Source organism: Pteropus vampyrus, unplaced genomic scaffold (genome assembly GCF_000151845.1).
Source record: "Pteropus vampyrus isolate Shadow unplaced genomic scaffold, Pvam_2.0 Scaffold96, whole genome shotgun sequence".
Lineage (NCBI taxonomy): Eukaryota > Metazoa > Chordata > Mammalia > Chiroptera > Pteropodidae > Pteropus > Pteropus vampyrus.
This window is the reverse complement of record NW_011888877.1, coordinates 2,692,090-2,706,544: the sequence shown is the minus strand read 5'-3', so window position 1 is coordinate 2,706,544 and position 14,455 is coordinate 2,692,090. Positions and strand designations below refer to the sequence as shown.

Sequence of the window (14,455 nt, the reverse complement as noted above, 5' to 3'; positions counted from 1 at the left end):
GGAAAAAAAAAAAGTGCTATATTACAGCAGTTATAAGCTTTCCACACAAAAATGCAATGCATTCACAGAGTTAGCTAATTGTAGTTAAATAAAACAACTACAAAGAGAAGATCCTTTTGCCTCAAACTTCCTTTCATTCCTTCTATAATTCTAATTCTATTAAATAATAATGCAATTCAGCATTGGATAAAGCAACATAAACTTTAGGTGACTATGAAGTACGTGTATGAACCACTTAAATTTCCCTTTCACCATTCTCTCTCTGCTTGCTGAGTTTCAGGACACTGCTAAAACCTAAATGGCCAGAGTTCATGAGTTACTTGATCTAAAATCAGAAACTTGATCTAAAAGCAAGTCTCACTTTTCTTCTCCCTCCACATATATTTACTAATGGCTTAAAGGAGATGCATTTCCTAAATTCCTTCAGGAATCGTGCTGCCCAAGAAGAGTCAGGATAGTAAATGGTCGATGTAGTGTCACAATGGGCTGGTGTGATAGGCAGACTAGATTGTAGGTCTAACATCACGGTTCCCATTGGCCAACATACCTCTTTACTCCTGGGATTTATGGGGATACTCAGTAATGTACAATTGCAATGTCATTAATTTTTTTTCTGAGAGGAAAAAAGATCGTGACTTTATTAAAATTGGATGGAATACAGTAAGATTTTTTTTTTTTTACTTTAAAACCAAATTTTTGAAAAGCTTTTAGTGCTAAATCACCCATTTGGCACTTATATGAAGAAAAAGCCATGTATTTTCAAGAAACTAAACTTTTTATAGCAAAATTCAACTGGAAAAATTGACACGTGAGCGTTTTAAATGTAGGCAACCAGTATTAATTAAAAATAGAAATAATCTCTGTGTAGTGGGGAAGTGTAAGTTAAAACAGAAATAATCATTATGTAATAGAGAAAAAGTAAGAAATAATTAAGGCAAAGGAAAGTATAAATTTGAAGGCAAATATAGAAGAGAAAAGCAAAAAATTTAATCTCTGAGGTCATAATTTAAAACAGAAAAGGCAAATAGAACTTGCTAGAAAAATTCAGTTTACATTATTGTTCAGAATTGTTTGGGCTACTTTCCTATGCCTTTCATAGTTAGGCGACTACCGAGTCAAGTTTTACAAAGATGAGCATTTCATTCACAATTTTGAATAAAATAAAAGGACATAAAAACATTAAGTTGGGTTTTTCCTCTTTAGATCAATAAATCCTAGCCTAATAAGGTACCCAGTAGATAACTCAAATAAATTAATGTTTAAATGTCTTAAGATTTTAATGCTGTATTAAAGTCCTTTGTGTGACTTTTAGAATTTTACATTAGAAATAAAATAATTCAAATATTATTAAATAAATTGAAAGAAATATCTCTAAATTGGTAAAAATGTACTTTATCTAAGATTGGTATAGGATAAAAAGTCAATGAATGAATGAATGAATGGAAATAAAAGGAAATAGTTTAACCACAACTCTCTGAAGGAATTCTCTTTTGTTCACAGAAGTTCTAAAAAAGAAACTCGAGTATGTTAAAATAAACTAATCGGTGATTTCTAATATCCGGAAAATTCTTAAATTCTGTTTGTTTCTTTTTAAAAAGCAAGTCAGGGTTAATTAAATGGGATATATTAAAAATGCATGTATTTTAACAATAAAATCACTTCGCATAGTAGTTTCTATCTTGGAAGAGTTTTATAAGAGGATATTTGATGTGGAAAACATCATGATATCTCTTTCTTTTTCCTTTTGTTGAGCCTTGCATGAACTAGTGCATTCTTGAGAACCAGAGCACCCAGTGAAGCTGCGCTGTAAAGAAAGGCAATCTTATTTTCTCTAAAATGAATAATTTTGAAGTGTTTTCCATTTTGAGAAGAGAGAAGGTAAGGTAACACTGAACTGAAGGTTTTGTAGCTTGATCTGTCCTTAAACCAATGAAAAGACCATTAACTTTGAAAATAACAGGTGAGGCTCAGTTCGTTGAAAGATCTTTAATTGGGTTATATAAAATATTATGAAAGAAAAAATTAAGTTTTTCTAAGATTATTTATTTCTTTAATAGCTTGTCAACATTTTTTTTAAATATTATAGTTGTTAAGTTAATTGTAATAGATGTGTCCTACCACCAAATCAAAACCACAAAATGTTTTTTCTGTGGAGGAAATCAGTTATAATGGAATTCTTATATATAAAAATGTATTGCTTAATCACATCTAAAATTCTAAGGCCTTTAAAAGGCAACAAAGTAAAAACTATGTTTATGTAAATATTATACTTGAAATTTAATATTTTATTTAAATATATGTATATGGTTTATTGACACCCCGTCCAATGTGGTAATCATTAGTTACATGTACCTCTTTAAATTAAAATTAATTAATGAAACCCATTAAAAACTCAATTCCCCAACCTCACTAGCCACATTTGCATGAACAGTAGCCACATTTAGTTAGTGATATCACACTGGACAGTTCAGATTTAGAACATTTCATTAGTGTAGAAAGTTCTATTGAATGGTATAGTTCTATGCTATTTTTTTTTTTTTTTTTTGAGAATTAAAGCTAAAGACATTTTGCATAGTAAAAAGCAAATCGCTGTTTTTGTTTGAGTTTTTTTTTTTTTTCCCCCAGTCTGTAAACATCATTTTGATCAAGCTCTTTGAAAAATACTGCCTGGTCTGTAACCTTATACAGAGACCATATATGGCAAGTTATATACAACGTTACTCAAAGAGTTCACTGAACTTCTTGGTATTTTAAAAGTACATTTGCTCTCCAAGTTGATCGTCAGTTTTTTAATTTTAAAATGCTAATGTTTTTATTGAGCTGTGAATGATAGTAACCAACACAGCAAAGGCGCATTGTAACATGAACTCCAAAAAATTTTAAAACAGCAGATGCCGATGGAAAAAGGACTGATGTTAAGAAAGAACCGGATAATGCAGCGCTTGCGAGGAGGATGAAGTGGAGTGGTCCAAGGCAGGGATTCAGAAACAGCCATCGTCATAACGTGTGGTAGAACTACTGTCAAGTTAGGCCAGCTGCTTTGCAGGTTGGTTTCTAGTACAAGAATTCTGCACGTGTGTGCTAAATTAACTTTCGCATTTCTAAAATGACATAGCCTTGAGGTTCCAAATAAAAGAACCGCAGGCATGAGTGGATTTTCTGGGTTTCTTGCTGGAAATGTTATGCTCGTTAAGCTCAGAGGGTGGAGGAGAGGTGAGGTTGGATGGGAAAGGTCAGTACTGAGAGATTAAGACTGAAATGCAAAACAGTCTGGAGGAGAGAGAAACAAAGACGAACTGTACGTTTATCCACGAAGACCTCTGCATACTGTGTAAAAAGATTTGGAGGGACATAAGCTGAGGCTGAGAAAGGACTTAATAGAGCTATTTAACAAGAAATTATGGAAACTACACATGGCCAGTGAATAGATGACAGTGTTAAAACCTCCTGGTAATCAAAAGAAAATTCGAGGAACAATGAGGTACCGTGTTCTGCTCATCAAATTAGCCAAGTTTAAAACATGACTATCGTGCCAGAGAACACTGGGGAACGGGTGGGCGTCTAATCCAGTGCTGGCGGGGAGCAAACTGTTACAACCTTTACAGAGAACCATTCGTCAAAGTACATAAAAAACCACTGACATTCAATGGCTCCATATTCATTTTTAAGAATCAGAGATGTGTAAAAATTTAAAAACAAGGATGTTCGGCATCGTTTCACTGATAATATGAAGAGCAACCTACATGACAAACCAGTGCTGAGACAGTTTACGTAAATTACGAAACGAAGGAATTAGTTGCAGCTATTAATGGCCACATTTTAGACAGGTACTTAGCAATGTGGAAAATAAAACGTGGTGTATATATTACGGAAAACACAGGAGGTAAAGATATTTATAGCCTAAAGTCAATGTTCTTAATGTGTGTGTGTTTGTATGTATATATACTATAAACAAAAAGATTGCATACAGATACAAGGAAACATTGTTATCTCTGTGCAGTAGATTTGTAGGCGATTTAAATTCTCTTCTTTGTGTTTTTAGGTATTTTACAGATTCCTCTGAACTAATGTGCATTATGCTTATAATCGCAAGTACATTTTTACACTCGTATTTCTGGAACATATAACCAAAGTCATCGTATGCAAAGCTGTTTTTCGTTATCTGTAGCTGTGGAGGTTGAATCAGCTGATCTCTGTGGTTCTTTCTGTTTCTAAAGTTCCACAAAATATTTTATGAAAAACAGAAGGTGATGCAGAGACGTAGGTACACACAGACATCTAGATAGTCAGGACGGTACAAAACAAATGATATCTAAAGTAGGAGTTTCAGAGAGAGGGTGGATACCCAGGTGTTTTCAATGGAAATCTCGTGGCTTCACAATATGAGCACTTGGCCTGGATGTAGATGCCTTAGTATCGCTGTCTTTTTAAAGTTATAATGTTGATGATGATGAGAAATGCGTATTTAGTGCCAGGTACTGCATGCTGTATATACATTGCATCTTAGGTACTAAGATGATCATATGCATCTAAAGAAAGTTATAGAAATCAAGCAAAATGCTCAAAGTCTCATGACCAGTATCCACACTATGATAGCCCTTATAGTTTCTAAATTTTAAAACTAATTTTTACCTTTTATTTTATTCGTTAAATATAAGGGTTGATTTTGGCATAGACTATTTTCATTTTTTTTTTGAAGAAGCAAAGGAATTTCCCTTGTAACCTCAGAACTACTTACTAATTTCCTAACAATGCCTGAAATCCCTTTGATATTCTAAACTATCAGATCACCTGACCTTTTTAGGAAAGACAAGCCTACCTTAATAAAGTATGCTTGAAAGTTACACTGAAATCAATTACAATTTGGAAGCTTTTAAAAGCTGAAAAACGAGTTTTTTGTTGTTGATGTTATGATGAAGGGATGGGGAGAAATCTGCATAATAAATAAATAAAACTTGCTTTTTGAATGCTTTACCAAACCTTCACCAAATCTGATAAGAATAGTGTAGCGACTGTGATCCCACAGGGGAAAATTATTCTCTAGACTGTAGCTCGCATTCCCATGTTACCATGGCTAGATTAAGCCAAGGATCTAGGTTCTATACCTCATGTAACTAAAATGATTAAAAGAACAGAAAATTGATCTTATGAGAGCAGGGTCCTGTGTAATGCACCATGGGAATCTGAAGAAATGAAGCCACCTATTACTTAGGATAATGATCAGTTTTTCCCTAAATTCACTCAAGAGAAGAAAAATGGGTAACAGAGATGAATGATTTAAATTCCCTCTGAGGATGACTCCTAATAACGAGGGCTGTAAAATAAGGGGACAGAATTTTGGAAAGGACTTAAATATATGTCTAAATTCTGATTGCACAAATGAGTAACATAGAGATCTCAGGAAAAATAATACTTGGGTAACTTGTATTATGCTAATCTTGGGTTAGCCTAATCTCTCGTGTAAATAAGTACGTCTTTTTTTTTTTTTTTTTGGCTGAGACTACAATGCAATCATATCTCTTATACAGAAGCTCATGTAACACTTTACAAATGTGGGAACAGATTTCAAGGAGATTAAAATTTTTCTGTTCTGCAAAAGATTTTTAAGTAGAACATATCGATTCCAACATTCTTGCTAAAATATGGTCCCATCTAATGGCAGAGATGAGTGCTTCAGAAACTCAGAACTTCCATTTTTCCTTGGTTAATTTTCTCAGGATGGAACGCTGAAGGTCAACAGAAAATGTGAATGTCACTCCAGCATTAGCTTGCCTGAGAGAAGCTTTGCCCTGAACTGGAAGCTTCAGTAACTTTTTTAGATAAATGCTGAGTCCCAAACTTTAGACATAATCTGTTCTCAAAATTCCTATGAATTTTGCCAATTTATTCAATGACATTTACATTTGGGAAGGATATTTTCCCCCAAAACATGAGCGTTACCCTATGACAATATAGCAAGGGATGCAAACATTGCATTTTATGACAATTTAATACTTTATTTAAGTACAATTTTATCATGTCTAAGTTGACATAACACTTGAATGTTAAAATATTAAAATACATTTGTAAAAAAAATTTCTTTTGTATTTTGAAGGGTCTTTTCCTCCAAATGATAGTATATAAGAACTTCCGTGTGGACCAAGGTGCCTTCTGAGAAAGCTGCGAATAAAATCCTTTCTGGGAATGAAAATAACCCCCAAATAAACTAAAACTAGTTTTTCCTTTTACTTGTGCCATAATTGATTCAAGTCAGGCTTGATTTCACACCTCTGAGAGAAGGAATGTGAGAATATTCTTCTACCATCAATGCTGGCTCTTCTAGGACTCAGCTTCTTACCTAAGGGTCCTGTCAGATGTCTTTACGTTTCCTCCACGTACTAATACATCCCTGCTGTGTTCACAGTATGATTTCGTGTCTGGAAAATCTGCCTTGATTTAACAGTTCCCTTGAATATTACCTCCCACACGTTCTTAGCCAACATGGAGAAAACACCATGATTCATATTCTTCCCCACGCAGAACTGCCACATACGAATGTTGTTTGAAACCACAGTTGTAAGATAACCTTATGTTTCCAGCCACTCCACTGCTCTGCAAAGTCTAAATAATTTCCACTGCACATACTTTCTATATTTTAGAGATGACATAATTGAACAGCATTAGCTCAAGTCAAGACCAAACAGCATATACATGTGATAAATTAGTTTACTACTATCATAAAAGAAGAAAAAGAAGTTTGGACAAAAGGGAAAGAAATGACCTAATCTTGACATGTATTTTATTATTGCCTCTTGCTTTAAATAAGCGCATCTAGGACATAAACAAACACTTGGAGTACTTACACACCCAAGCATCCCTCAGGACTATTCTTGAAATAGGAGAGATTTAAATAACAGAAGCTTTCAAAGAATGGCACTATAAAATCAGACTACTACAAATAGCAGTTACATTTTTCAGTTCCTAATATGATAAACAGCTTCCCAAAGTAGTACATGTGTTTTTATTCTACTGTATGTAAACTAGACTAGATAGACGAAAATTATTTCAAAGAATATACATATCTTCTCTGGTAGTTATAATGCCACCAAAATTTTTATTTACCTAAATTCATACTTTTTCCTTTTATCTTCCTTTAGGCTCTCAAGTAGTTTTATGCAAACACGTTAATCATAAAAAGGTACAATTTTAGCTGATAAATGTATTCAAACTAAACAAAGAAAAAAGTCATATACCTATGAGTCCAATAATCTGTCTCTCTTTTATGTTCTTCTTATTAGTAAAAGAAATATATCTGCACAACCAAGTTAAGTAAACTAAAGAATCCAAAATACACATTCTTGCCTTGGCTACTTAATTGAACTTAAATGATTAGTCCAAAAGTAACAGAGAGAGAGAAAACCTAAGTAAAAGTTAAAACCAAACAATATAATTAACAAGCGGCAATTATCTAAGTGATTCTATTGTTCAAAGAGTTTACGTCTTCCCAGATCAATTTCCTTTAAATTTACCCCCACAGCAGGCTCAGACTTTGCTACTACCCTTCTTCTACATACTGGGAATTTGCTGGATCCTGTGGACTACGACGAATGCGTCAGACAGCCCAACTTTCACTGGATGATTCGTCGAACTTATTTGTGTGACCAAGACAGGAATCTGAAAAAGAAAAAGCAGATTGTCACGTGTTAGATTTCAATTTCATTCAGTGGTGGGGGTGGGAAGTCTGATCACCTGGTTTAATGGATAAAGTCAGGAGATGAAGATGGAGAATGATAGAGAGAGAGAGAGAGAGAGAGAAGTGAATATTAGAGAAGAAGGGCATAATTACCCAAAATAACATCCATTTTGTGCTATTTGATGGGTCAAAGCGACAAGAAAGTTCCTGGTCCTACAGACAGCTACTTGAAAGCGATAGATTCTCAGCGAATCTAGCTGATGCTGGATGCTGAAAACTTGTCACGCACAGAGATACGCCACGAAAGCATTTAGTGCTGATATCGTTTCAAGAACAGAAATTCTTCTTGCACTATTTGTTTCCTAAAAGACTTAATTATATATTTATTTTCATAGTTTTGAAAAAACTCTTTGTTTACATGTCGCCTTATAGATATAAATCCTAGAGAAGACAAATAGCTGCACTGCTAAATATCTATTTTAACGATATCATTGTTGATTACTATATAGTGATATGTGGCAATTGTTAATGGATGTCAAACTTTACCATTCTGGTTGAAACACGTATGGAAAACTTATGAATTATTATGTCAGCTCAGGGTCACACTTTCTAAATTTGAACCTCAGTGGAACCAGAATCTAAATATGTAGACATTTCTAATATTTACAGTTTAGAAAATTAGGACACATTGACAATATATTAAACATGATATAATAGTTACAAATGAGACTAAATTTTGGAGTCTATTTTTTCCTAGACTTAGCAGAATCATTGGAAATATAATTACTATCTTTATTACCATATTTACAGACATAAAAAATGGGAATGAAACGGTCTTCAATAAATGAAAGGACAAGAAACAAAAAGGAAAGGATAAATGTACCCACAAATCTCTAGGTAGAATAAACAGATTGTGGGCCATCTGTGGGTAATTCCTTAGGGAATACAGTAGATCAAACATTGTTGTATAAACTATAACAAACAGCATAGCAATAAGAAGGAAGAAAAATAAGTTGGAGAGAAGATAAAACTGCATGTTTTTGCCCACGACATCATGAAATTGTAAAAGAGCTAATTTGTTGAAACTGACCAATTAAGAGGACATTTTGATGTTTCTGAAATTTCTGACATCATCAAGTAAATGGAAGATGACATTTTGCCTTCATGTACTACTAAATCAGTCCTTTCTTAAACAAGGGTAAGTATGTCCAGTTCTTAACCAGCATTAAGAAGTATTCCGATATGTGGACAACAGAAGCAAACAAAACAACAACAAAAAACAAAAGAACAATTTCTGTCCCTAAAAGTTCATTGACCAAATAAAACTGATATACTTTACTTAGTGATTTACTAAGCCACATAGTGTCAATATATGAATCCCTTTTCTTAATGGGTATTACACTATTAGCCAGTTTTATGTGGAAGAGCACTAATATAAATGTAACTTACATTTAAGGCAGACTTACAGTTAAAGATAAAAAGACAAAAAGATGGGAAAAAATCCCAATTCAGCTTATATTTTGTACGTCCTAATAAGACAAAGTCATAATACTTTTTAAATAGGAATATTAATAGATGCCCTCCTACGAGTAAGTAAACATAAAAGTTTTGCTACTGGCACTTGTCATTTGCTTTTGTGCTTCAAAATCTACGACTGCGGTTTTTCTCTGCCAGTGTAAAGAATTTTACCAGATAATTTTGTGGTAATCGATTATATTTCTTCTCTTCCCAAACTCAAAGCAGAACTTGTGTTTTTATTGCTATCAACTGGAAAATCCCATTATGTTGTTATGGATATTATATTTTTCTAGCAGAGTTTGTTTTCCAGGTCCCTTGGGCTCACTTCCTGCAGGCATCCCAATATAGTAGCTTTCTCCTCTCTTCAGATTATCCACCCTACCTTTTCTGTCTTTCCTCCTCATCTCTTCCCTTATCTAGCCATCTTTCATTTGATTTTGTTTTCTCCACCTCTTTCCTTCCCTTCACTCCATTCCTTTACATTTTGTCTCTAAGTCAAACCCTCTCCTCTGGTGCTTCTTATCTGTGGTGGACTGACTGCGCTGATGGCGGCCTTCATCGATAGCCTCCTTGTATCCACGCCTTTTACCTTTTCACTTGGTGGTCCTCTCTCAATCTGATTCTGGGCTCAGTGACATGGCAAAAGAAGACAACAACAAATGTGAAGCAAAAAGCAGTCTTGAAAAAGTGCTCGCACGTTTCCGCCTTTCTTGGTCCCCTGCCACTGCCGTGAGGACATACCCTGCTGCTTCGCTGAAGACATATAAGCGACACGTGGAAAGATAGTCTCCTTCCAGCACAGATTGACCCGCTAGCTTCTAGCCAACCCACCGGCTAACAGCTGACACATGAGTGAGCCCAGTTGAGATCTGTAGAGTTCAACCCAGATGAGTGGAACCACCAAGCTGATCCACAGGTATCTTGTGAGAGATAAAAAATGTAGTTGTTTTAAACCACTACATTTTGGGGTTATTTGTTCCATGGCAATACTAACCGATACATTCTCTATTAAAGATCTAATAGCCAATACAAACTTCTCTGGGTGTTCCTACATAAAATGAAGTAGTATTCTTCTTGTTACGTTTATGGAAATCAGATAAATATCTCTTCACTTCCAGATACAATTACTGTTCCAGTAGAAAGTTTCCTTTTCTGCATCTTTTTTCACTCTTCTCTTTATTGTCTAATTTATTTCTTCTCCTCTGGATTCCAGAAACTAAGACCATTAGGTATGTTATCTTGATCCAGATTCATTTAACCCAAGAAAAATCCACCAAAAAGCAAAATGGGTAGGCTAAGAATATAGAGAGTGTTCTGTCACTGAAAATAATGCTATCATATATTGGCTAACCCTTTAGGAAGATAGTTGTAGATGACTTTTAATGACTCTTTCAAGCCTTAGATTCAATTATTTCATCCTTCTTAATGATCTTGACTTGTCCTGGCTTCAATGAGTAAATTCTTAATAACTATACAAACAAAAATATAAGGGTGATGCTCTACCTATACATGAAAACAGCACAGGTAGGGAGAAGTCATCATCTGCTTCTAAGGTTTACATTTTAACTTGCTACCAGTTTTTTAAATTCACTTATTCATGGGATTGTGACTTCTGAATACTTTGTCTGACAAACTACTATTCCCATAAATATCTCTATTATGAGTCGTAATATAATGTGGGAATGTAAAGTAGAAAATAAATTTCTGAGAATGTCTACTATATATAAGTTATTTTTCCCAAAAGGCATATATACTCTCCATGTTATTTGGTAAGACAGAAAGAATTCATTCATTCATCAGATATTAACTGAATATTTTCTTTGTGTTATTGTAGGCACCAGAATTACAGAAGAGAAGAAAGCAAAGACCTGCTCTCATAGAGGTTACATTTTAGAGGTGACCTCTTTAAGAGAAAGAGTCATAGAAGTTTTCCGTGATAAGGTGACTTTTCTGCAGTAAGAGAGCCTGCCATGTGGATACTTGGAGAACAGCTCTGAGTAGGACCAGCATCTACAAAGGCCTCAACTAAATTGCTTTTGGTGTCTTTTATGAATTACAAGGTTATGACTAGAACAGAAAGAGTAAATAAAAAGGACAAAGTCTGAGCTGGAAGGTGGTGGGGGCAGACCACAGGGAGCGTGTATTCCCTGTAAGCCATGCAATGACTCTGGATTTGACTTGAAGTCACAGTGGGAAAGTTTAGAGTGTTCAGAGCAGAGGAAGGGCATCCCCTTACATCTGAACAAGATCGCGCTGGCTGCTGCGTGATCAAGACTCTGGGGGGCAATGGGAGGCAGAGAAACTAGTTAGCAGGTATCTCAGCTGCCCAGGTAAGGGATGGCTGGTTTGGACTACACCAGAGTGGTAAGTGTCAGAGGTGGAAGTAGAACAAGAGGATGAGTTCTGGATGAATTGTGAAGGTATGTCATCAAGACGTGCCCCGGATTTAATAAGGAGAGTGAGAGAGAGGAAAAGTAGCAATGCCACCAGGTTTCAGTCTCAGTAGCAGCAAAAATGAGGTCACGCTCTTCACCAGGGAGGCCGTGTTGCAGACTTGCGGTCCATTCGCGTCGCGGGCTATGAGAACGGTGTCCCTTGTGTGTGCAGAGGAGAATCTGTGCAGCTCAAGAGGGGAGTGTGACACGTTCTACGATGAAGAAGATGAGGAGGGGAGGGCTGTAAAAGAACGATGACCTTATGGCAAGGCCACTGGCTCCGAACGCTTTTCTTTAACATCTTATAGAGTTCATGAACAAGAGCTTAGGCTTTCTAAAACTGGGTATTTTATCCTGATTAAATATTAAAATAAAAATGTATAAGAAGCTTTCGATTCCCCACATCTTCCTTGAAGCCACCCAAGACTTTTACAAAACGATTACATATCAGGTTTCGGAGGGCGGGGGGAGGAAATAAAAGCTTCCGTTAGGTGAATTAAATGCCTAATGTTGTAAAAGATTAACGAGGAAGAGATGAACTCTGGGCTTTCTCAGCAGTTTCTTTCGGAAACATGTCTGCCTGTTGCCCTCTGATATTATCATTATCACTATTCTGCCTTCTTGGACTGTAATCTTTTTACTTCCAGATATCAAAGGCATGGGGTCGTTCTGAGAAAGGATCATTCATTCACTCACTGCAGCCAAGAAAGTGGGCTGTGTAAGCATCTGTGAACAAGTCAGATGAGTCTGCTTGTTTCTATGTCAGTGTATAATGAGAGACCCTTAAAATAAACCAGGAGTACTGCTAAAAGCACATTTAAAATGAACTACTACTTGATTAATATCAACAAAACGACTACATGTGTGTGTACAAATAACTATCTAGACTTACAGCTGATATTGTGCAAAATTAGCTCTAGAAAAGGTCTGCTATATTGTCATAATCACCTCTTCTGTAGAGGGCTCTGTATTTACAAGGATATTAAGTACTCAAATCACAGACACCATGAAACCATGGCTAAGGATGACATCCAAGTCAAAAAACTCTAAAAACTTTGCTTATGAGAAGCTATTTTTTTATCTTTTCTACAAAGTTATATTCATCTGGATAATACCTCCTAAGCTAGTTCCTGGGGGTGTCAGGAAGCCAATCTGTAATTACACAAGCTTTTAACTACCTAAACAGTTTTTAAACAAGAAAAGTAGCTTTATTATTTTCATGTGCCTATAATAGTTGCCTTTTATGATCAAAGCAAAACTTACTTTTCACTTGGCCTCTCTATGATTTGTATTGAATCATATATTTCTGAGAATGAGTTGTATTACAACGACATTCATTCCACAAGCTAGGCATCGAAAAGAAGTTAAAATATGCTTCCATTTGGCTCACACCAACAGTTATAATTTTTTTTAGATATTTTAATTTTTATCCCATTTTACAAGACAAAGATACATTTATTATAAGTACAAAATTTTCTGTAACTGATATAGTGAAGCAAATTAAGTGTAGATGCATAAAAGAGTCATAATAACTAGGCAAAATGAAGGCAGGAAAGATATCAGGAGTAAGCAGAGGTAGGGCATAACACACCGGCCTCTGGACGAAGATTCAGACTCAAAATCTGCCCCCTTTTCCACGCTATGGTATCATTCAGCGGGATGCAAGGGCCCGGTACAATGCCTAAAATGTGAACTTGTACATCCGTCTCTGAAACAGGGAGATAACAGCATGCTGCTTGAGTCAGAGGTAATGGGATTTTATTTTCCTGTCTGTTCTGCCCTGCAAACCTCACCAAAACATTCATTTGTTTCCATTATGGACCCAGCTATCTATCTAATAAGGAGTACAGCATCTCAGCAAGGGCTTGATTGTATAGCATGTATGCCAACGTATGAATCACATGCCTATCAGAATGATAACTGGAAAAGAATTACTCTAGACTTATTTTTGTTCACTCACTAGTAGCCACATATATATGGCCACATATATATTACTGTTTTACCCATTCTCATTTGCATTCAACCCGTAACTTCCTACCTCATCCTCCTTAAATGTCCCAACTGGCTTCTGCATTACTCTGTAGGGTATCTGATTCTAAAAAGTCCACTCTTATTTATTATATTATCAAAACAACACATAAAGTCCAGAGTATTAGTGCTTAGGTGTCTGAAAACTACATTCGAATAGAAAGACTATGGGTTAAAAGTGACAATATAAAAACCCATTTGCTTTCCATGTCATAAACATTTCATACAATGATTTTAACCCGTTTTGAGCTTATGGTTCCTGAACTCTTTCGTACGCAGGTACCGAGCAAGGCCCTTGATGGCATGAAAGTGAAGGAGAGCCCTACACTGAAGACTCGTCCTAAACATCTCTCCTGCCCCATCTGCACATTCATACCCCACAGAAAATGTGGACAGAGACAAATCACAGCATAAAGCTGATAAGTAGAGACAGCTCCTACATTAGAAGAGGCGTTTCAAACTTCACCCCTACAGAAGCTGGTGCTGGCCTGGGGTAAGAAGGAAGAAACTGGTGAGGGAGAAACTGGAGGAAGCACACCCTGAGTAACAAGTGATCCCAAGCTTCTGATTTCTCAAGAAAACGTGCAAATCTATATTTTTATTTGAAACCTTCTGATATTGAAATAGTGGCAACAAAGCCATTTATTAAACATGCACATGCACGCACACACACATCGGTGACCTCTGATTGAAAGGCTGCCCACCACAAAGTGGGCAAATGATGTGGAGCTTCCTAGAAATGACAACAGTGAGGCAGGTGGGTGCCCGCCGCCTTAAAAAGCATGTGCAGCTCAGCTCAAGA

General features: G+C 35.8%; 1 protein-coding gene across 4 annotated transcripts in view; it reads right to left on the bottom strand.

Annotated features, from left to right (window-relative positions):
* Positions 1-14,455, bottom strand: part of PLXDC2 (plexin domain containing 2) — a 387,427-nt gene that overhangs the window by 93,018 nt on the left and 279,954 nt on the right. For all 4 annotated transcript variants that reach the window (XM_023533119.1, XM_023533120.1, XM_023533121.1 and 1 more), the window contains exon 7: positions 7,554-7,653. In XM_023533119.1, the coding sequence (XP_023388887.1) occupies positions 7,554-7,653 (100 nt within the window). The remainder of the gene's footprint in view (positions 1-7,553; positions 7,654-14,455) is intronic.